This window comes from Megalobrama amblycephala, linkage group LG7 (assembly GCF_018812025.1).
Source record: "Megalobrama amblycephala isolate DHTTF-2021 linkage group LG7, ASM1881202v1, whole genome shotgun sequence".
In the NCBI taxonomy this organism is placed as follows: Eukaryota; Metazoa; Chordata; class Actinopteri; order Cypriniformes; family Xenocyprididae; genus Megalobrama; species Megalobrama amblycephala.
In genome coordinates this window covers 15,395,834-15,417,606 of record NC_063050.1, presented here as the reverse complement: position 1 = coordinate 15,417,606, position 21,773 = coordinate 15,395,834, and the positions used below count along the sequence as shown (strand labels likewise).

Below are 21,773 nucleotides of genomic sequence, written 5' to 3'. Positions count from 1 at the left end.
ATAGACCCACAAACACTAAAATGGTGTAGGCCAGATCATCATGCCACATGTGCCAGATGTGGGCCGGATCTGGGCCGACACAATGTTGCTATCTGGGAAATCTTCAAACTTAAAGTTGTTGTAAACTTCCATGTAAGGCTTTGTCAAGCCAACATTCCGCATGTTTCGATGTACTTACCTTTTCTATTTTTCTGTTTGATCAGGGAGGATTCTCTAAAGGTCATTTCATCATGGATAGCGATACCTTCATTATCAACAGTCAAGGAGTAATATCACTCCGGAGCGATGCCTCCTTGGATAGAGAAACTCTAGACAATTACAATATACAGGTACAAAGCAATCACATTCATTTCTTAAATCCGACTATTTACAAAATGATCAGGATGACTTTTCATTCTGAATGGGATGTTTGTATTGTCTTTCTCAGGTAATAGCTGTAGACCGGCCTGTCGATGGTTTAAGCTCCACAGCTCAGGTCATCATCACTGTTCTGGACGTCAACGACAACAACCCACAATTCCTTCCTCTCCCAGAGACCATTGAGATTCAGGAAGGTGTGTACACCCCCTCATCACCTGGAGAGGTGTGTGAAATCTTAACCACAGATGCTGATATTGGAGACAACGGACGTGTCACCATCACTACATACTCACACACTGAACTATTCAGATTCAGAGAGGTGAGGGGACTTAACATCTACATGATATATACATTTTATTATATGATATTATATTTTTATAAACATAACATTGTAACGTACAGATCATATAAAAACATGTTTAGGATGGGACTCTACTAGCTATCAAGGACCTTGATCGAGAGATACAGGATGCATATGATGTGCTCATTGTTGCCAATGATCATGGGATGCCACAGGGAAATGTACAGTATTCATTTCTATTTATGTATATTGAATGATGCAAATCTGTTTAGTTCAATACTGATTGCATTTGTATTGATTGGAACATTTGGTAGCAGACTGTTCACAGATTGTCTGAAGAGGTTTTTTTTTTTTTTTTTTACAAAATATTACAGAGCCTGCACATGACATGCAAAAATTGTATATATATATATTTTCTGCAGAACATCACCACAGTGAGGGTCAGTATCACAGATGTCAATGACAACGCTCCAGTCTTCAGCTCTGACGCCTACAGCGAAAACATTCTGGTTAAAGACGCCAAGGTTGGAGATGTGCTGCTGACGCTCTTGGCCACAGATAAAGAAGCTGGAAGCAACGCACTTATTAGTTACAGGTAAGCTTAAGACTAAACTTCCATTTCTTTAGGATCAATAATATGAAGGCAAACCATGAACCCATTTACCTACATGACACCTTTAAGACTTTTGTAACTTTTGTAGGTTTGGCATTGATAAAGGTCACATGTGACCGAAACGTTCGCTCTCTTGTTTTCAGTAAAGTTTTTTTTCTCGCATTTGATGTTTTTTTTTTTCCTTCTTTGGTGGAGTGTGCAGACTCTTTTGAAATGATTCCCTTTTAAGACAGATGGCATGAATGTGTCTTTCTGTAGGTTCTCTGAAGTCTCCTCAATGGTCACACTGGATGCTGAAACAGGAGACATCACTTTGACCTCTGACCTTAGCGGGGTCACAGAAGACATGCTGCTAACCCTTACTGCTATAGCGACAGATCATGGAACACCACCAGAATCTGCTGAAGGTTTGGGCTTGGTTTGCATAATTTCTTTAGTGAATATTGTGTTAAAACAATGCAGATAATGTGTGCAAATAAACATTTATTATTGGGAGCAGTTCATTCCCCCTTCAGTATTCAAATCTGATCTGATAAACATGTCAAAATTAACATATGTCTTCTTTCTGTAGCGGAAATCTTGATCTACTTCAGAATTGCTCCTTTCACTGAGAGTGTGGCTTTTGAAAGCTCCTCCTACAAATTCACAATAAAGGAGAATGAACCTGAGGCATCAGAAGTGGGCAAGGTCAAGGCATTTACAGGTAGTCCAGTGGTTACGGTCAGCTATACCCTTACGAAAAACTAGTATACTTCAAGTTCATTTGATCAAGTATACTAAAGTAATGTTCAAGTATACTTTATGTAGTAAGTATAATATCAATGTACTAGTAGTAAACTTGTAAGTGTACTATTTTAATACCGCTTGGGACTAAATTGGCCCAATTGAAGTATACGTTTAAGTGTACTATAATTGTAACAGTAGTAAACTTTAACTAGTTCACATTTGTACTGCATCTGTACTAAAAGTGAACTTATACTAGTATACTAGTAGTTTACTGTTTTAATACTAGTAGTAGCTACATTTTTAGTATACGAAAGTACACTTTGAAATATACTCTCAGTAAACTGCTAGTTTAGTGCAAGTATACTTTTAAGTTTTCTGTAAGTGAACATGACATCACACTTATAGTTTACTTTTTATATATTATTTTTTGCACTTTAAGCATACTTCTATGTTCCTACACAACAAAAACTGCAGTGTTAAATTAACTCTCCAGGGAGTACATGTGAGACCATACTCCAGAGTGTTAAAGTGTTAAAATAAGAGTGTTAAATGAACACTGAAAAGTGTTAAAGTTAATGAGATAATTAAGTGATTAATTGAGTGATGATTGAGCATTATTGAAGATACTGATATTAACAAGCAGAATCACCAAAGGAGAAAATCACAATTTTTAAGCCACCATCGTGGAGATGAGGGTTTGCTTTAGTTGGGCTCTTGACCCTTGACTTTTTAAAATAAAATTTTGTTTGGGCTGTTAACTGAGTTATAACATCCAGACAAACAAATGGAAAAAATGATTAGGTGGTGTTGGTTATGTTTTCACATGATCGTTATTTGCCCTGAATCACTGAACTCATTTGGAGCCCAATCTCGGAGTTAGATTTACATTATTGATTACAGCAGAACTGTGACTCTACAGCACAAGATCAGCTTTATCGATATAACCTGAAGGATTTCACAAACAGTTGTTCTGAGCAAAAAAAAAAAAAAAAAATCTTTCTCTTAGGCACACACAGACATCAAGAATCAGCCTGTGAATCTCAACAGTGGTGAGAATAATAAACCATGTTGCAGTGCATTCTGGGAGCCACCTATCAAAATTCATCCATGGCTCCCATCATGCATTGCTGCATGAATAAATTATGAGCTGAATTGTCTTAGTAATTTTCTTTATTCTCATATTTTATTTTGTTCCGTTTATGTGACTTTTTAGTAGCTTGTTTTCTAATGGTCAGAGTTGATCTGTTTATCAGAATATGTTGCTTGTCACCGTCCTTGAGATTCACAGGCTGATTCTTGATGTCTGTGTGTGCCAAAGAGAAATATATATATATATTTTTTGCTCAGAACAACTGTTTGTGAAATCCTTCAGATTATGTTGATAAAGCAGATCTTGTGCTGCTGTACTCAATAGCGTAAATCTAACTCAGAGATTGGGCTCTAAATGAGTTCAGATATTCTGACCAAATAATGATTATGTAAAAACATAGCCAACATCACCTGACCATTTTTTCCACTTGTTTGTCCAGATGTTATAACTCAGATAAAACAGCCCAAACAAAATTTTATTTTAAAAAGTCAAGGGACAAGAGCCCAACTAAAGCAAACCCTCATCTCCACGATGGTGGCTTAAAAATTGTGATTTTCTCCTTTGGTGATTCTGCTTGTTATCATCAGGTGTCTTCAATAATGGTCAATCATCACTCAATTAATCACTTAATTATCTCATTAACTTTAACACTCTGGAGTATGGTCTCACATGTACTCCCTGGAGAGTTAATTTAACACTGCAGTTTTTGCTGTGTAGGAACATAGAAGTATGCTTAAAGTGCAAAAATAATATATAAAAAGTAAACTATAAGTGTGATGTCATGTTCACTTAAAGAAAACTTAAAAGTATACTTGCACTAAACTAGCAGTTTACTGAGAGTATATTTCAAAGTGTACTTTCGGATACTAAAAATGTAGCTACTACTAGTATTAAAATAGTAAACTACTAGTATACTAGTATAAGTTCACTTTTAGTACAGATGCAGTACAAATGAGAAACGTAGCTGTGAACTAGTTAAAGTTTACTACTGTTACACTTATAGTACACTTAAACGTATACTTCAATTGGGCCACTTTAGTCCCAAGCGGTATTAAAATAGTACACTTACAAGTTTACTACTAGTACATTGATATTATACTTGAACATTACTTTAGTATACTTGATCAAATTAACTTGCTGTATACTAGTTTTTCGTAAGGGATAACATAAAGTCACACAAGGATGTCTTCTCTGTGGATGGTGAGGGAACCATAAAAGCTCTCAGACCGCTGGACAAGGAGGAAGAGGAGTGGTACATCCTCACAGTAGAGGCCATAGACTCCAGAACTCCTCCAAACACTGCAGAGACAACGGTACTATTCTTACTTCAAATTAAGACCAGAAATAAACTTTTAGCAATTTATGTTAATGCATAATGTATATTTCAGAATACAATGACACATGAAGCTTGTGTCCCTGACAGCAACATAGTGACGGGCCAGATCCGGCCCACATCTGATCCGTGTGTAATCCACATGTACCAGATGTGGGCCGGATCTGGGCCACACTATGTTGCTGTCAGGGACGTAGCTGGAAGTGTTTGCATTCACAAATGTACCTAGCGGATGTTTCTGGCATAAGTCTTAACTCATCAAGCACGTCAATGCCAATGTTTCTCTTCTCTCACAACTCTTCAGGTCAACGTTCAGGTTGAGAACGTGAATGAGGCTCCTGTGTTTGATGCTGAAATATATAAAGCAGAAATTTTCAGTCTCTCTCCATACAAATTCCCTATAGTGAAGGTCCAGGTAAGTGTGGCTTGATGTAGACATCAGATATAAATGCAGTGGATGTACATAGCAAATTTCCCAGTGTTAAATTAACACTGCTCAGTGTTTATATGAGTCCACACTGTTATAAGTAACACTGAGGCAGTGTTGAAGTTAATTAGGAAATTAAGAGTGATGATTGAGCATTAGTGAAGATATGATAACAAGCAGAATCACTGAGAAAAGAGAAACACAAGAACTACAACTGACTTGAGCCATAGCCTTAGATTAAATTAACTAAAGATAAAAGACATTAAGGCCCGGTTTCACAGACAGGGCTTAGCCTAAGCCAGGATTAGGTCTTAGATCAATTAGGATATTTAAGTAGCTTTTATAAACATACACTAGAAAAAAAACATTATTGGTGTGCTTTTTGTGACAAAACAATGGCAGTGACATATTTTAAGATATGTCAGTACTATTTTCTTAAAGTTAAAAGAGCTAAAACATGCACTTTGGTCTAGGACTAGCTTAAGCCTTGTTTGTGAAACCAGGAGTAAATCTCTCAAGTTATGATCAAACAACTCAACAAACAACATTACCAGCTTCACTTATTACTAACCAGACTGACTTTATTGCTGTTTTAATGAAAATAATAGTTTCATTTGAAGTTACCATGATGGAGATAATTGGTGGCTTTAGTTGGGCTCTTGACTCTTGCCTCTTTAATATTAAATTTTATGTCAGTGTGTTTGTGAAACTCAACAATGGTAACCGTTGAAAAAATTCAGACAATCTCTGAACATAAAGCAAGGAATGAAAGGCATTACTCTCTTAGTGAATCAGGTTGACATTATCTAATCACACATTTTCTTCACTTTCCGTGCCATAACGAAGGTGCTTCATAGACACAGCTACAGCAGCTCAAAATCAGGCAATGAAAAGACAAAAAAGTCAAGAGCCCAACTAAAGCCACCACTGATCCCCATCATGGTAACCTTAAATGAAACTTATTTTCATTAAAACAGAAATGACAGAAATAAAGTCAATCTGGTTAGTAATAAGTGAAGCTGGTAATGCTGTTTATGGAGTTGTTTAATCAGATTTTGAGAGATTAAATGTATATTATCTTCATCTGATTTCATTTAAGACTGTGGCTGGAAGTCAGTTGTAGTTTTTGTGTTCCTCTTCTCTGTTCTTGTTGTTCCTCTGTCCTTCAGTGATTCTGCTTGTTAACAGCAGGTGTTCATCACTAATGCCCAATCATCACTTAATTATCTAATTGACTTCAACACTGATTCAATGTTACCTTTTCACAGTCTGAGTGTGGACTCATATAAACACCAGCAGTGTTAATTTAACACTGATGATTTTGCTGTATACTCTTATCTTACTCTTATTTTGTAATTAGTGATGTTCACAAAGGCAAACATCACTGTTACTGTTGCTATTGCTCATACTAAAGGGCTAGTGATTTGTTCAAACCCTTAACCCTAAAAATTTATTAATTTAAACTAAATCCATAAAATGATCCCCTGGTGGGAACTCCTAAATGGTTCTATATATAAAGTGCCTGACAATTGATTTTATGATTTTTTTCTTTGTAGTAAAAGTGGTTGAAATGTGGTTGTTTGACCCTCAGGCATGGGACCCTGATGTGGGCGAGAGCTCAGAACTGCAGTATTTCCTGCAGGAGTCCACAACTCTGCTGGATGTGGAGCCAAACACTGGTCAGATCTACGTACTGGATGCATCTAGCTTTGGAGACAATCTGTTCACCTTTCATGTTAAAGCCACTGATAAACATGGACTGTCCACGACTACAACAGTGCAGGTGAGAGAGAGAAAATAAGAGAAAGATTTTGGAAAACTGTTTCAAATGATTTATGGCATTTTTTTGAGAATAAACCAGAGCAGTCAATGCAAATATTGAGTTCTTGTGTTTGCCACCTACAGATCGAAGTAAAACAAAGTGTACATCGTGACAGCCCGTAAACCAGCCCGTATACATAGTGGAGAAAAAGATTCCAGAGATGGAAGAGTGAGTAATCTCCGTTCATTGGTACTTGTTACTTCCTCTTATTGTTTTGTGTTCTTTACACCATCTGATAATGTGTTATTTTCTCAGATCCATGGAGAAAGTTTTAGGCTGGACTGTGAAAGTCCTCAGTGTGAGAGGTGAGGATGGGATTGAGATGCGCTCCATTCTCAGAGAATCTACAGACAAAACTTACGTCAGTTTCATTGCAATGGACTCCAGTGGAGCTGTCATCAAAGCCACAGAGGTCAAAGAGTAAGTTGAACTAATATCAGTTTATTTAGACTCTTCTAATGTGAAAGTTGATGTGGAAATGTGTAAGTAAATAGAAAACATGTTTACAGTAAATACAGTTATAATGGTTGGAGCTGATAGCCTTGTGGTCAATGCTCTGAATTTGATCAGTTATAAAACTGATCTGGGATCTGAATACATTCATTTTCATTTTAACTTTGACTGCCCACTGCTCCTTTATTTACTAAATGTTTTTGAGTATTTTATGATTGCAAAAGACATGCCACTGAAAAAAATACTGTATTCCTATCCTATATATATATATATTAGATTTTAGGGTGCATTTTTATTATTTAAAATGAAAAATCTTCAATATCAGGTTGACTGACCCAGCATTTTTTAGAGTGTGGTTTACCAACCATGTTTGTGTAAGGATACCAGTAAGTGATCTGAATTAAGTGTGAGAGCTGAAATTGCGTGATTGCAAATAACGTCACGATACACAGAAATGTATCCACCTTGAAAAAGGATTTATAAAGGTTTTCAAATCATAAAAAATTATCTTATATAAGTGCATTAACAAAAATATAAGCTATATATATATGAAAAATTACTGCATGTGCATTAACAAAACATACAGTCTTCACATTTCCCTCTAGCCTGCTTGCCTGAATTACAACTATTTTATATAATAAGTGTTATGTGCAGCATCTGAAATATGTTCACTCCCACAGGAACCTGAACACTGAGCTCAAAGCTTTAACATCTGAACTGGAGAAGGTTTTTGGTCCTGGTTTGGAAATCAAAGTGGAGGACAGTCCTGGAAACCCTGAAGATCCCGGTAAAGCAGTTGCAATCGCTCTAGGTGTTCTGCTGGCTATAAGCATTGTGACTTTTTCATCGTCGATTATCTATCTTAAGTAAGTTATTACTGGCCATGCAACTGCAGTTTTTTCTATCTGTCTGTCTATCTATCTATCTATCTATCTATCTATCTATCTATCTATCTATCTATCTATCTATCTATCTATCTATCTATCTATCTATCTATCTATCTATCTATCTATCTATCTATCTATCTATCTATCTATCTATCTATATCTTCTTTGGCTATCAAATATGCAGTCTGACTTTTTTGTGTGTCTGTATGTGTGTGTGTGTGTGTGTGTGTGTGTGTGTGTGTGTGTGTGTGTGTGTGTGTGTGTGTGTGTGTGTGTGTGTGTGTGTAAACTTTGTTGTGATCAACTGATCTGAAAAGAATTCATAATTGAAAAATAAACTTAAAGTCAACTTGAAATCAGAATAGATTTTTTTTTTTGATTGATGTATTGATTAAATTGTCTGTTCTGTTTCACTTAGATTACCAGTAGTACTGCAGCTTTCCTAAAATGCAGTAATGCAATGTAATCTTTATAGTAATAAAATGATGTTGACTTTGAACATTGCTCATGTTTTAGGGGTGATTTTTTTTCACAGTGAAGAAAGATAATATGTTTGGTGAAGTAGTTATAATGCATATTTTTGCTGCCCCAGGAAAACAAAATATTCTGACAGACAAAGTTTAAATCCTGGCATTGGTTTAAATGAAAAGAGAAACAGTATTGACCACCTTGCTGACTTTTACACGTAAGTGCCAAAATATCCCACTGAGCAAATTACGTCCAGAAGACGTCTTTTTGAGGTCTTGTCTCAGGTTGAAAAGACGTCCACTGAGGGGCCAGAATGAAAGTTTTTATGACGTCTTTTTTTGACGTCTTCTGGACATCCGATATAGACGAACACGCAGAATCACCAAAAGAGAAAAATCACCATTTTTAAGCCACCATCGTGGAGATGAGTGTTTGCTTTAGTTGGGCTCTTGACCCTTGCCTTATTAATATTAGAGTTTATTTGGGCTGTTAACTGAGTCATAACAGCCAAACAAGTAAAGAGAAATGATCAGGTGTTGGTTATGTTTTCACATAACCATTATTTGACCTGAATCACTGAACTCATCTAGAGCCCAATCTGTGAGTTAGATTTACATTATTGATTACAGCAGCACTGTGATTCTACAGCAGAAGATCAGCTTTATCAATATGATTCAAATGATTTCAGAAAAGGTGTGTTGAACAAAAAAAAATATTCATTTTAGGCACAAACAGACATCAAGAATCAGCCTGTGAATCTCAACAGTGGTGACCATCAAAAAGTATGTTGCAGTGCATTCTGGGAGCCACCAATCAAAATTCATCCATGGCTCCCATCATGCATTGCTGCATGAATAAATTATGAGCTTAATTGTCTTAGTAATTTCCTTTATTCTCATATTTTATTTTTGTTCTGTTTATGTGACTTTTTAGTAGCTTGTTTTCTAATGTTCAGAGTTGATCTGTTGATCAGAATATGTTGCTTGTCACCGTCGTTGAGATTCACAGGCTGATTCTTGATGTCTGTGTGTGCCTAAGAGAAATATTTTTTTGCATGTGAAATCCTTCAGATTATATTGATAAAGCTGATTTTGTGCTGTAGCATCGCAGTGCTGCTGTAATCAATAATGTGAATCTAACTCAGAGATTGGGCTCTATTTAGTTCAGTGATTCAGATCAAATAATGATTATGTGAAAACATAACCAACACCTGATCATTACTCTTTACTTGTTTGGCTGTTATGACTCAGTTAACAGCCCAAATAAACTCTAATATTAATAAGGCAAGGGTCAAGAGCCCAACTAAAGCAAACACTCATCTCCACGATGGTGGCTTAAAAATGGTGATTTTTCTCCTTTGGTAATTCTGCGTGTTCGTCTATATCGGATGTCCAGAAGACGTCAAAAAAAGACGTCATAAAAACTTTCATTCTGGCCCCTCAGTGGACGTCTTTTCAACCTGAGACAAGACCTCAAAAAGACGTCTTCTGGACGTAATTTCCTCAGTGGGATTGTTAAAGATCGGATAAATCCTCAAATACAAAATATGCTTTAATTACCATGTATTTATATGCATTGGTTTGTTCTGAGATGTTTGACTAAACATATTTCTTCTTTTGTTAACAGAAACCCAGATTCCAGAGAGGTAAAGGTAAAAAAAAAAACAATCTCATAGAGTATAATTCATCCAGTACATATTTTTTATAAAACATGGACAGCAAAAACTCCTGTGATAAATTATAAATGTTAAATGAACACTGAAGCGGTGTTAAAGTTAATGAGATAATTAAGTGATTAATTGAGTGATGATTGACCATTATTGAAGACACCTGATGATAACAAGCAGAATCACCAAAGGAGAAAATCACAATTTTTAAGACTTAAACCCAGGAGAGTTAATTTAACACTGGAGTTTTTGCTGTGTGGTATTTAGATTCTTATTTATGATTTTGTCATATGTATTTTGTTTGTTTCTTAGGTTGATGATAGTAACATATGACAGAGAATCTGAGAATGGTGGAAACAGCATCTGCCCTCTGAAAACTCCCTGATGGATCAAAGCTCCTCACTTCTTCTCAGTAGTGCACAAGACTTCATGAACTTATGTCTTGATTGAGACACATTTACAGCCCTGATCCTAAACTTGAGATGCCTTTGTAGGCAGCAATTTAAGGGTTGAGTTCCCAACATGGAGGAAACAGCATAAGTATCAGGGCTTCTAAAGACAGAAACAGGCTCTGGGCTACAGCATTACAGGATTAACATCTTTGATCATCAGTTCCAGGATCAGCTGTCATGTGACTCACGATGACATACTCAAGTCACAACATACACAACACAGGGTGAATTCCCTTCAAAGAGGAGAGCATCGCTCTGCTCCACTCATTATGTATTACTGTCTCAAAAGTGGCTGTATGGATCACCAGACATGAAGCCAGATGTCACTGACACTTTAGAAGCAGGAGTGTTAGAAGCAGATTTCATATTGAAAAATACAGCTGTTAAGACAGATGTAGCTGTCCTGTAAGCACAAACAGGAGAACATGGTGCTTGTAGTGCCACTGTCACTGGACTGAGTCCCAAGAAATACAAGGACTGACAAATGTGTAAATGTAAATAAATGTTTTTGTTTTTTTTAATATAGCCTCTGTGTCTTTAATTCATATTTGGCATTTGGTAAAAACTAACAAACATTAAAATGTGTTAGGTTAGAGATATTTAGTTACATTTCCAGGTAACTTGTTAAATATCTCCCAAAAAATTCTAAAATACTTCCTTGAAGTGTTAATCTCATTTAGCTTTCAATAGCGGCCTCATAAAAGGGCCCTTAATGAAGGAATTTGGTCACTTTGGTTTGGATTTTACATCCATCTCATAACAAACTGCATAATCAACAAATTGTCTAATTGTTACTTTTGCTGATATAGTAAGGCCTATTCAATTTATATGTATTCTGCAAAATGGTGAAGTTTGCAACATTTGTTTGATGAAGATGTGTTGCACGAAGATTTCTTATTTGTCTCATTTAATAAACTGAATTTATATAAGTATGTCTATACAAGATACATGATGATGAGATGACAATAAAGTAACAATATGCATTTGTCTATGCAGACCACAACTACTGTGATTGGTCAGGATGAAATATAATATAATAGAGCCTGATCACTGGAAGCTTTTAATGAAAGCAGTGAGGCTGATTAAACACAAACACTTAGCGAAGACCACAACAATATCTTAATGTTGATTAGGCTTGGGTAGAATATACACACATCTCTGTGAACTAAAGGTTTTTAAGTGCACAGTGCAAAGGCGTTTTTATAGAATATAACTCATGCAGATGGTCATTTGGAGCAGAGTGTGTCGACCACCTGTGTTCACATACATCAGGGGTAGGCAAGTTCGGTCCTAGAGAGCCGCTGTCCTGCAGAGTTTAGCTCCAACCCTGAAAAAAAACCTTCAGCTGCCTATAGCCTTAGTAATCCTGAAGAGCTTGATTAGCTTGTTCAGGTGTGTTTGATTAAGGTTGGACCTAAACTCTGCAGGACAGCGGCTCTCTAGGACCAAACTTGCCTACCCCTGACATACATGGAGTATGGAGTCAATGGAGTATACCAAAATGGAGTATTATCTCCTGTGCATCTCAATTAAAGTTTTTTTTTTTTCAGAGTGCAGACCTCTTTGCTATTCTTAATTTGATATATAGGTCTTGGCACCTAATTAGCTGGGAGAGTGCAGTGAACGCTTAAAATGGAGTATACACCTGTACAAATATGCTAGACTAGAGCTTGTGTAAAAACCAAAGTATTGTTCTCACATAATGTGTTCTTGTGTTAAAAGATGCAAGATGCAGCAACGTAAAATGGGGGAAAACGTAACATGTTTTCAAAAGTAAAAAATTCTAAGACATATATAGAAAAACAATTAAAAACAGTGCAGGAGACTGCAAAACGTGCTTTGTGTAAACTGGCCCTAAGAAGGCAGTTCCATTCCCAGCTAACAGAATTTTGTTATAAGAGCGTTCTCTAAATATTCAGTGTTGGTTCTGGGAACATTAAAAACATCCAGTTTTCTTAATGTTAGAGGAAGGTTTTTATAAGGTATAACGTTCCTCAAACGTTCTTTCAACTTAATTTTGATTTGTAACATTCCAAGAACATGAAAATGTCCAGTTGCCTTAATGTTAGTAGAATGTTATTTAAAGGTTAGTGTGATGTTCCTGAAACATTCTTTCAATCATTCAAACACCTGCTGTGAACAAACACTGAAAGAAAGAGAAATAAGAACACAAACTACAACTTTCTTCAGCCACAGCCTTAGATGAACTGAAGATAAAGACATTAAATCTCTGAAGATCTGATTAAACAACTCCACAAACAGCATTACCAGCTTCACTTATTACTAACCAGACTGACTTTATTTCTGTCACACGTCTACAGAAGCTCTTATTGAGAATTAACAGAAGTTTAGATGTTGATGTCTTATTAAAAATGTTTTGTTTGAGGTCACCATCATGTAGATCAGTGTTTGCTTTAGTTGAGCTCTTGACCCTTGACTTTTGTTGAGTTGCTTCTTTATCAGCAATTATAGGTGTTTTCAGAAACCATTTCTGCATTGATAAAGCAGATCAACATGTCTGTTTTAATAACAAATAAATGACCATTAAAGTGGTTTAAAATACTTTCTTTTCTGCTATTGTTGATTTAAAAAATTGAAATGTGTTCATCAGCAACACGGCACAGGAGTGTGAATCCCACGATATTCATGTTTGATCTCGTAGATGTCTGATCCACTATGAGAACAGAGAACTGTCCGGCTTTCCTGCACTCTTTTCACTCCTCCCCTCACTGCAGCCACATACTCTCCGCTGAATTTCAGGCGAGGCGTATCTCAAAGTGTGACGTCCAGCTCCACCTCTCTGGATGTCTAATTGGGTGGAAGGATAGAGTTGTGGGTCATGTTAGGTTGTGGTTGGATATTCTAGCTCCACCCATTAGGCCCAAATTACATTCGCTCCTCCTCACTGGACGTCTAGCGAAGGGGAAGCTAGACGTAGGCTCCACCTATTTGCTCTGCAGTGAGCAGCCTCTCTTTATATTTGAAATTCCTCAAGATGCCTCTAGTGTAGCAGAAACTACATACTTCACCAGCATCATATTCATGTGGTATGGGGCTTTATTAATGTCCATACCCCTACCCTTAAAACAATGAAAAGTTGGATGCACAATCTGATAGTTAGCATTATCTGCCAAAACACCTGTTCTAATTGCACAGCCGCCATGTGAAAAAAATTAAAATAAAACAAAGCAGCAAAGAGAGAGATCCAACCCGAGTCATAATAACAACTATGAAGAGAAATCACAATGTCTGAATCCTGTGTTGATAACCTGCCATTGCTGAAGTACATGTGGCTGATGTATATTTAAGAAAAACCCTTGCTCACAAATATTAAATGCAATATTTTGTATGGCTGATATCTGTTCTAAACAAGTCAGAGTCGGCTGGGTTTTGAATTTAAGATGTTGATGATATCTTCGTAATTCAAATTATCTGTTAGTTCCCTTTCAAAAGGGAAAAGTGCAAAAGTGTCAAGTTTAAGGTGTCCTACTAGCCATACATTTTTTTCTTTAATATGTCATAGATAGTGGTTTAGCCAATTTTGTAAAAAAAAAAATAAAAAATACAATAAAAAGTGTGCTACATGGCAAAAGCTGGTGCAGGTAGGATGAGGACTGAGATTGAGGTTGGTCTCAGGCTGGAGTTTGTGGTGGGCTTGAAGTGAAGCAATAAGTTGTTTTGTGGTGGATTTGAAGGATTTGAGTCACTCACACTGAACACCAGCAGAACCAGAGTAACATCTTCACTGAGAGAGCGATCTTCATCTCCCTCTGCTGATCTCTGCAGATAAAACACAGGAAAATGAAAGCACGGATAAATGGGAACGTTGGTCTCATCAAGCATATCTAGTTGCAGTTCATGTATATATAAACATAGATTTATTACTATTATAATCCTGCCATCCGATTGAGTCAACTGTTTGGTTTAGTACAGAGCTCATTTATTAGAAATTATCAGGTAAAACACACATTCACATTAAGCTAAAAAATAACTAGCTGAATCAGACTGTAGCCTGTCTATAGTAAAATGATGGAAATAATGCATTTGTTAAACATCACATTTTTAAATTTACAATAAGTTTGAGCACAGAACCTGCAATCAAATAGCAGATATTCATCTTCTGAATTATTCAATCTATGAAAAAACACTTTTTTTAAATTTAGTATTAAAAAAATATATATATTTTTCATCAGTTGAATATACTATAACCCTTCATGACATAAAAGAAAAATAATAGCACACTTCTCAACAAACCACATGTCATGTCCCTCCACAGTCATGTGGTAAATCATAAGAATCCAGCAGAGTGTATTTGTGTGGATTGCTAAAGTAAAGCATTGGTGTAACATTAATGTTTCACTTTCAAATCGTTTATTATATAAAGTATCAAGATAAGATATAATCTCCTTTATACATTTCTGTACAGTTCATTTTACAGTGTAACCTTTGATTTGTTTTATGATGGTCTGATCATTTTCAAGCAGTGATAAGATGATATTTGATATTTTGATTGTGTTGGCAGTAGGAACACGAGATAATAGATTTTATTTTTTCAGCAGTGCAGGGTGTGAATTATTCATTGTTGTCATGTATCTTTACAAAAGCCATATTTGAGTCTAGGGCTAATCTTGTGAAAAATTAAAATATACATTACAAATACAAGCTTAAAATGCAACACACAAATGCACTCAGTGTAGTGTAAAGGGGTTCCTTGCTAAATCTTTCTACCAAAGGGTCCATGGCCTGAAAATATTGGTTAGTTATCCATCTTATTTTTCAGTTAAGAGCGGGTATGGCCATTTGTAAATTTAATGTGCCTGGCTTCCGGTGTCATTCACTTTTAACTGTACAAAACAGCAAATTATGCTGCTTGATATTTCAAACTGGTATTTCTTACCATATTATTTTAATGTGTTTTCTTAATTATAAACATGCTGGTTTGTAGCACAAACTGTTTTACAGTTTACTGCACTTTGACATTCTTCTTGTATTTCCCTATAGTGGCTAATAAATCGGAAGTCTCGCACATTCACAGAAAACTCCTTACTTCCGTGTTGAAAAATAAGATGGATAAACAAAGAAAACTTTGCAATATATTTAAAAGTGTAGTTAATTGTTTTGAAGTACAGTAACTGTTGATTTCACTCAGAATTGGGATGATAGGTTTTATTGTTGAAGTGATCTGCAGTGAGAACCACTGAACTAATATATAAACTACTGCATGAGAAGGTGTGGTACAAACTCAAAACAAGTCATCTCAAATATCCTGAAATAAACTTGTAACATGAACATTTTTCCAGAAAATCCCTCCCACGTCACTCCTGTATTATTGGCCTCTATGAAGCAACATTGATACCTGTTTATATGAGAGAATAACTGTTTATGACATACAATAAAGAACAGCTCAGAGGGAGAAATTACTGGAGGAATAGTCATTCTCTCACAGGATTCATACTACAGACGGCATTGTTGATAAAGAATTATGGAAAAGATGGATTTATTCTATATTTTATTCATTCTAGCTTGTCTGCATGTCAACAGTGTAAGGAGTGCTATTGGTAAGTCAAATTTATTCAGTGTTTGGATGGGAGGCTGAACTGGAAATTTGTTTACATGATGCTGCAGTTTACCAAAAAATAAATGCGACAATGTACATCCAGATCATCTACCTACCGCATTGTTAAAAAAAAAAAAATCTCTGGAAAATAACGGTAAAATACTGGCAGCAATCTACTGTAGGCTATTTCTACTATATTAATATTATGAAATTGCTTTACAGCATTTTACCGTAAAAATGAAATACAGCATTTTCCAGTATGTTTTATTTTACAGTAAAATACTGGCAGTGTCAGGATTATTTTTGTTTAGTTATCTTTTCTTTCCTGTGTTTGTTTCTTGTGCTTCAGTTCAGTCCAGCTTTGTTTATTTCCTAGTTAGTCTCCTTAGTTACTGATTACAATTATCTGGTCATTGCCAGTGTAAAAGTTACCTTTTGTTGTGTTCCTTGTCGGAATTTGTCATTGCATAAATGTGGTACACAGTAAAATCCCCAGTGTTAAATGAACACCCAAAGTGTACATATGACTCCATCTTGCTGGGTGTTAAAAAGTAACACTGAAGCAGTGTTAAAGTTAATGAGATAATTGATTGATGATTGAATGATGATTGACAATTAGTGGAGACACCTGATGTTAATAAGCAGAATCATTGACGAAACAACAAGAGAAAAAGAGAGAGACTCAACAACTACAACTGACTTCCAGCCATTAAACATTATTACACTTATTATTAACCAGTTTGATTTGATTTCTGTCATACATCAACAAAAGTTCTCATTGAGAATTAACAGATGTTTAGATGTTAATGTTTTAATGAAAGTTTAGTTTGAAGTCACCATGATGGTGAAAAGCATTTCCTTTAGTTGGGCTCTTGACTCTCTTTGTTAACATTAATTTATCTCTGGCTGCTCCAACTTTGTGTTTGTAGAGCACATTTGTAATGGCCAGAGAAACTGTGATCTGAGCTGTGTTTCCCAAAAGTGCTGTGAGCCAAAGTTGATCAATTTAGGTTTATAATGCTTTGGGAAGCACAGTCATAATGGTTGTGTTTTCTCATTGTGAAATGGCCAGATTCATTGGTGACATCCAGTATTAACTGGTGACATAGATGTTATATTATTTCTTTATAGTGAATCTCTGTTACCGCTTGAGATCCAGCAGAGCTTTTATAATCTGAAGGGTTTTTTTGAAACACACACAGACATCAAGAATCAGCATATGACCCTCAACAATGGTGACAATCAAACAAAGTGCTTTATGTTGCAGTGCATGATGGGAGCCACCAATCAAAACTCATCCATTTCTCCCATCATGCATTGCTGCATGAATAAATTATGCATCTGAATTGTCCTGTAATTTTCGTAGATTGTTCATGTTTGCTTTTATTTTTCTGTTGTTTTGTTGTGACAGTAGCTTGTTTTGTGATGTTCAGAGTTGATCTGTTTGTCAGTATTTTGTATTTATTTATCGTCACCGTTCTTGAGAATCAGATGCTGATTCTTGATGTCTGTGTGTGTTTGACCACTGAAGCATAATGTATTATTCTTAAAAAAAGAAATAAAAGTCATACTATTGTTGGATCTCAAGCTGTAAAATCACAGGACTACAATCATTAATACTAAAGCTACACATCAAACACACAGTCAGAGATTTAGACTCTAAACGACATCAGGCCATCACATGATGATTATATCATCATCATCAAATTATATTGTAACCAGATCCTATTTTCTCTGACCATAACAAATGTGCTTTACAAACACAAAGTTGGAGCACCCAGAGAATAATTAATAATAAAAGGTAAAGAGTCAAGAGCCCAACTAAAGCAAACGCTGACCTCTTTCATGGTGACTTGAAATGAAACATTCATAAAACATTAATTAACACCTTTTTTCTCTCTTTCCTTCAGTGATTCTGCTTATTAACATCAGGTGTCTCCACTAATTGTCAATCACCACTCAATCATCAATCAATTATCTCATTAACTTTAACACTGCTTCAGTGTTACTTCGACAGTATTATCCCACACTGTTAGACCTTGCCAGGCTTTTTTACAGTAAAATACTGGCAATACTGTTGCCAATAATTTACTGTTGATTGTACAGTTATTTACTGCAAACTACAGTAAATAACTGTAAAGATAACATTCGCTAAATTAAAACTCGAGTTACCTCATTTCATTTGCAGAAATTGACTGACTTTAAATGTCGACTGCCATTTAAATTTATGAACTAATATTTATATAATGCTAATAATGTGAAGAAATAAACTTATTTCATTATAGTTCATTACAAATCTTTTAAATAAAGAGATTATCACTAAAATACCAACTACACAGTCACTATCTGTTAAATAAAGCAACAAACAGTATATCATCAACAGTTCTTGATCTTCTCCTGAACTTAAGCACAGGCTCTACTCTTCAGCACAATGGTGACACACAAAACTCAATTTTACAGTAAACTACTGGCATCAGTGTTGCCAGTATAAAACTGTTTTTTAACTTACAGTTTGTAACTGTTAAAATACATTTTGTGGTTGTCTTTTTATCTTACACCTTTAACCCTTTCAGCCCCACAGGAACATCCTCTAGTGTCCACACTACAGAGTAAAAGTAACATTGATGCTGTTACAGTGAGATAATTAAGTTAATATTTAAGTGATAATTGAGCATTAATGATGAACACCTGTTAGTTAACAAGCAGAATGAGAAGAGGAACATTAAGAACAGAAAAAAAAAGAGATGAGCAGAAACACAAGAATTACAACTGTCCTAAAGCCATAACAATGATGTCACCATTAAGGAGATCAGTGTTTGCTTTAGTTGAGATCCTGACCCTTGACTTTTTAACATCACTTTTTTCCCTCCTTTTCTGGCTGCTTTAGCAAACCTAATTTGTTATGGTAGAAACAATTGTGGAGGGCAAAAACAATGGTCATTGAGTATTGATTAATATGTATAACTATTGTGTAGTCTCTTGACTCACTGTGTTTTGTCCTTTGTGTTACATTATTAAAGGGTTAGTTTACCCAAAAATGAAAATTCTGTCATTTATTACTCACCCTCATGCTGTTCCACACCCATAAAACCTTTGTTAATCTTCGGAACACAAATTAAGATATTTTAGTTGAAATCCGATGGCTCCGTGAGGCCTTCATAGGGAGCAATAATCTCTCAAGATCCATTAATGTACTAAAAACATATTTAAATCAGTTCATGTGAGTACAGAGGTTCATTATTAATATTATAAAGTGACGAGAATATTCTTGGTGTGCCTCGTCACTTTATAATATTAATAATGAACCACTGTACTCACATGAACTGATTTAAATATGTTTTTAGTACATTAATGGATCTTGAGAGAGGAAATGTCATTGCTCCCTATGAAGGCCTCACTGAGTCATCGGATTTCAACTAAAATATCTTAATTTGTGTTCCGAAGATTAACGAAGGTCTTACGGGTGTGGAACGACATGAGGGTGAGTAATTAATGACATTATTTTCATTTTTGGGTGAACTAACCCTTTAACAGACTAAAGTTTTATACTATCGCCACTGTGAAACTACAGTAAAAGTTCCAACAACAATCAATGAAGAAGTTTTTTTTTAAACACCATGCACAAAAAAACAAACAAACAAAAAACAGTTGCAGCACTATATAGAAACACACAGATGTCAAAAATCAGCACATCATTCTCAACAACGGTGGCAATAAAAAAGGACCATTCAGCTGCATAATTTATTCATGCTGCAGTGCATGCTGGGAGTTTTGTACTATGCTGGCACCCAACATGCATTGCGACATTTAAACTTTTAAATATCACCATTGTTGAGATTCATTTCCTGATTGTTGATGTCTGTGTGTGTCTAAGTCAAGCTGTGTCTTATGCGTTGTATGACCAGTATTTTTCTAAATAACTGATTACTGAATCATTGCTGTAATCTCATACTTTTAAATCTAAAACATAACTTAATCAAATATAATTTCCCATGAAAACAAAAATTAGACATAGAAAGAAATCAGACAAGTCTAAGATGACTACAGCATCAAAACCTGATCAAGTTCTTGTTGGCTTTTTCTTGCTATAACAAATGTGTTTTTATAAACACTCAGTGACAGCAGCTAGAGAAAGCTAATGTAAAAGAGCACAACTAAAGCAAACACTGGTCACCGTGATTGTGACTGCAAACTTCAATAAATTTTTATTTTCAATAAAACATCAACATCCAAATCTGTTAATTCTCAACAATAAGTTCTGTACATGTATGAAAGAAATAATGTCGAACTGGTTTGTAAACTGGTTTGACACTCAGTGTGGCTGAAGTCAGTTGTAGTTCTTGTGTTTCTGTTCGTGTCTTTTTTCTGGTCTTGTTTCTCTGTCCTTCAGTGATTCTGCTTATCAGGTGTTCATCAGTGTCTGAATTCACTCACTTCTTTTAATTCACTCTGTCAAGTGGACTATATTAGTGAACTAATGTAGGGAATAGTGAATGAGGGTATAGGTGTGATTTAGGACACAGCCTCTGAGTGTCGACTTTGAGCGATGTTAACTCACAGTATTCCTGTAGGCTACTTTCTCGAAGATGACAAATATTACCCAGAATGCACTGTTTCCTACAGTATATTTCTGTTTTAATGGGAAATGGTTTGTTGCTGTCAGAATTTTGTCATATTTTTACAGCAAGGTTAACAGTGCAGCTAACAGAATTTTTGTTATAAGAACGTTCTCTAAATATTCAGTGTTGTTTCTGGGAACGTAAAAAATGTCCAGTTTTCTTGATGTTACAGGAACATTATTTATAATGTATAATGTTCCTCAAACGTTCTTTCAACTTGAATCAAATTTTGATTTAAAATTCAACATTGTAGGAACGTTGATTTGTAACATTCCAAGAACATGAAAATGTTCAGTTTCCTTAATGTTATTAGAATGTTATTTAAAGGTTAGTATGATGTTCCTGAAACATTCTTTCAATCATTCAAACACCTGCTGTGAACAAACACTGAAAGAAAGAGAAATAAGAACACAAACTACAACTTTCTTCAGCCACAGCCTTAGATGAACTGAAGATAAAAGACATTAAATCTCTGAAGATCTGATCAAACAACTCCACAAACAGCATTACCAGCTTCACTTATTACTAACCAGACTGACTTTATTTCTGTCACACGTCTACAGAAGCTCTTACTGAGAATTAACAGAAGTTTAGATGTTTCATTTGAGGTCACCATCATGGAGGTTGGTGTTTGCTTTAGTTGAGCTCTTGACCCCTGATTATTATAGAGTTGCTTCTTTAACAGCAATTGCAGATGTTTTCAGAAAACATTTCTGTTTTGGTAAAAAAGATTGAAGTGTCTGTTTTAATAACTGTCAAACAACTGCTTTGTTGTTTTATTTATTTTTAGTGTTGAAGTGTTATGTGAATGAAAAGGAAGTCATTTTTAACACTGAACTGATTTATTATTGATGTCTTATTGAAAATGTTTAGTTTGAGGTCACCATCATCGAGACAGTTTGCTTTAGTTGAGCTCTTGACCTGAGTTGAATTGCTTCTTTATCCGCATTTGCAGGTGTTTTCAGAAAACATTTCTCCATTGATAAAGATCAACATGTC

General features: G+C 35.4%; 2 protein-coding genes across 4 annotated transcripts; both read left to right on the top strand.

Annotated features, from left to right (window-relative positions):
* The first annotated feature begins 208 nt into the window (after positions 1-208).
* On the top strand, positions 209-1,857 carry LOC125273128 (protocadherin alpha-2-like). Its single transcript, XM_048198394.1, has 6 exons — positions 209-329; positions 428-679; positions 784-882; positions 1,084-1,256; positions 1,533-1,692; positions 1,846-1,857. Exons 1-6 carry the CDS (start codon positions 231-233, stop codon positions 1,855-1,857), a joined length of 795 nt encoding a protein of 264 aa, XP_048054351.1. The 5' UTR covers positions 209-230.
* Positions 1,090-11,072, top strand: LOC125271822 (protocadherin beta-8-like). Of its 3 annotated transcripts, XM_048196081.1 has the most exons (8): positions 1,090-1,256; positions 1,533-1,681; positions 1,846-1,977; positions 4,239-4,403; positions 4,728-4,838; positions 6,442-6,633; positions 6,756-6,840; positions 6,928-7,064. In XM_048196081.1, the coding sequence occupies exons 3-7, from the start codon at positions 1,933-1,935 to the stop codon at positions 6,792-6,794; spliced, it is 552 nt and encodes a 183-aa protein (XP_048052038.1). In that variant the 5' UTR covers positions 1,090-1,256; positions 1,533-1,681; positions 1,846-1,932; the 3' UTR covers positions 6,795-6,840; positions 6,928-7,064. The 3 variants fall into 3 exon arrangements, with proteins under 3 accessions (XP_048052038.1, XP_048052039.1, XP_048052040.1); XM_048196082.1 differs by lacking the exons at positions 1,090-1,256; positions 1,533-1,681; positions 1,846-1,977; positions 4,239-4,403; positions 4,728-4,838 and adding exons at positions 7,806-7,991; positions 8,605-8,697; positions 10,107-10,131; positions 10,459-11,072 and having other exon boundaries at positions 6,587-6,633; positions 6,928-7,092; XM_048196083.1 differs by lacking the exons at positions 1,090-1,256; positions 1,533-1,681; positions 1,846-1,977; positions 4,239-4,403; positions 4,728-4,838 and adding exons at positions 7,806-7,991; positions 10,107-10,131; positions 10,459-11,072 and having other exon boundaries at positions 6,587-6,633; positions 6,928-7,092.
* Positions 11,073-21,773: the final 10,701 nt, after the last annotated feature.

Bases quoted from the DNA above. Each gene is read 5' to 3' on its own strand.
- LOC125271822 (XM_048196081.1), top strand. From the start codon at position 1,933: ATGAACCTGAGGCATCAGAAGTGGGCAAGGTCAAGGCATTTACAG. The intron at 1,978-4,238 runs GTAGTCCAGTGG...GCTGTATACTAG, and splicing joins CAAGGTCAAGGCATTTACAG to TTTTTCGTAAGGGATAACAT. The intron at 4,839-6,441 runs GTAAGTGTGGCT...TTTGACCCTCAG, and splicing joins TCCCTATAGTGAAGGTCCAG to GCATGGGACCCTGATGTGGG.
- LOC125273128 (XM_048198394.1), top strand. From the start codon at position 231: ATGGATAGCGATACCTTCATTATCAACAGTCAAGGAGTAATATCACTC. The intron at 330-427 runs GTACAAAGCAAT...TGTCTTTCTCAG, and splicing joins TAGACAATTACAATATACAG to GTAATAGCTGTAGACCGGCC. The intron at 680-783 runs GTGAGGGGACTT...AAACATGTTTAG, and splicing joins AACTATTCAGATTCAGAGAG to GATGGGACTCTACTAGCTAT.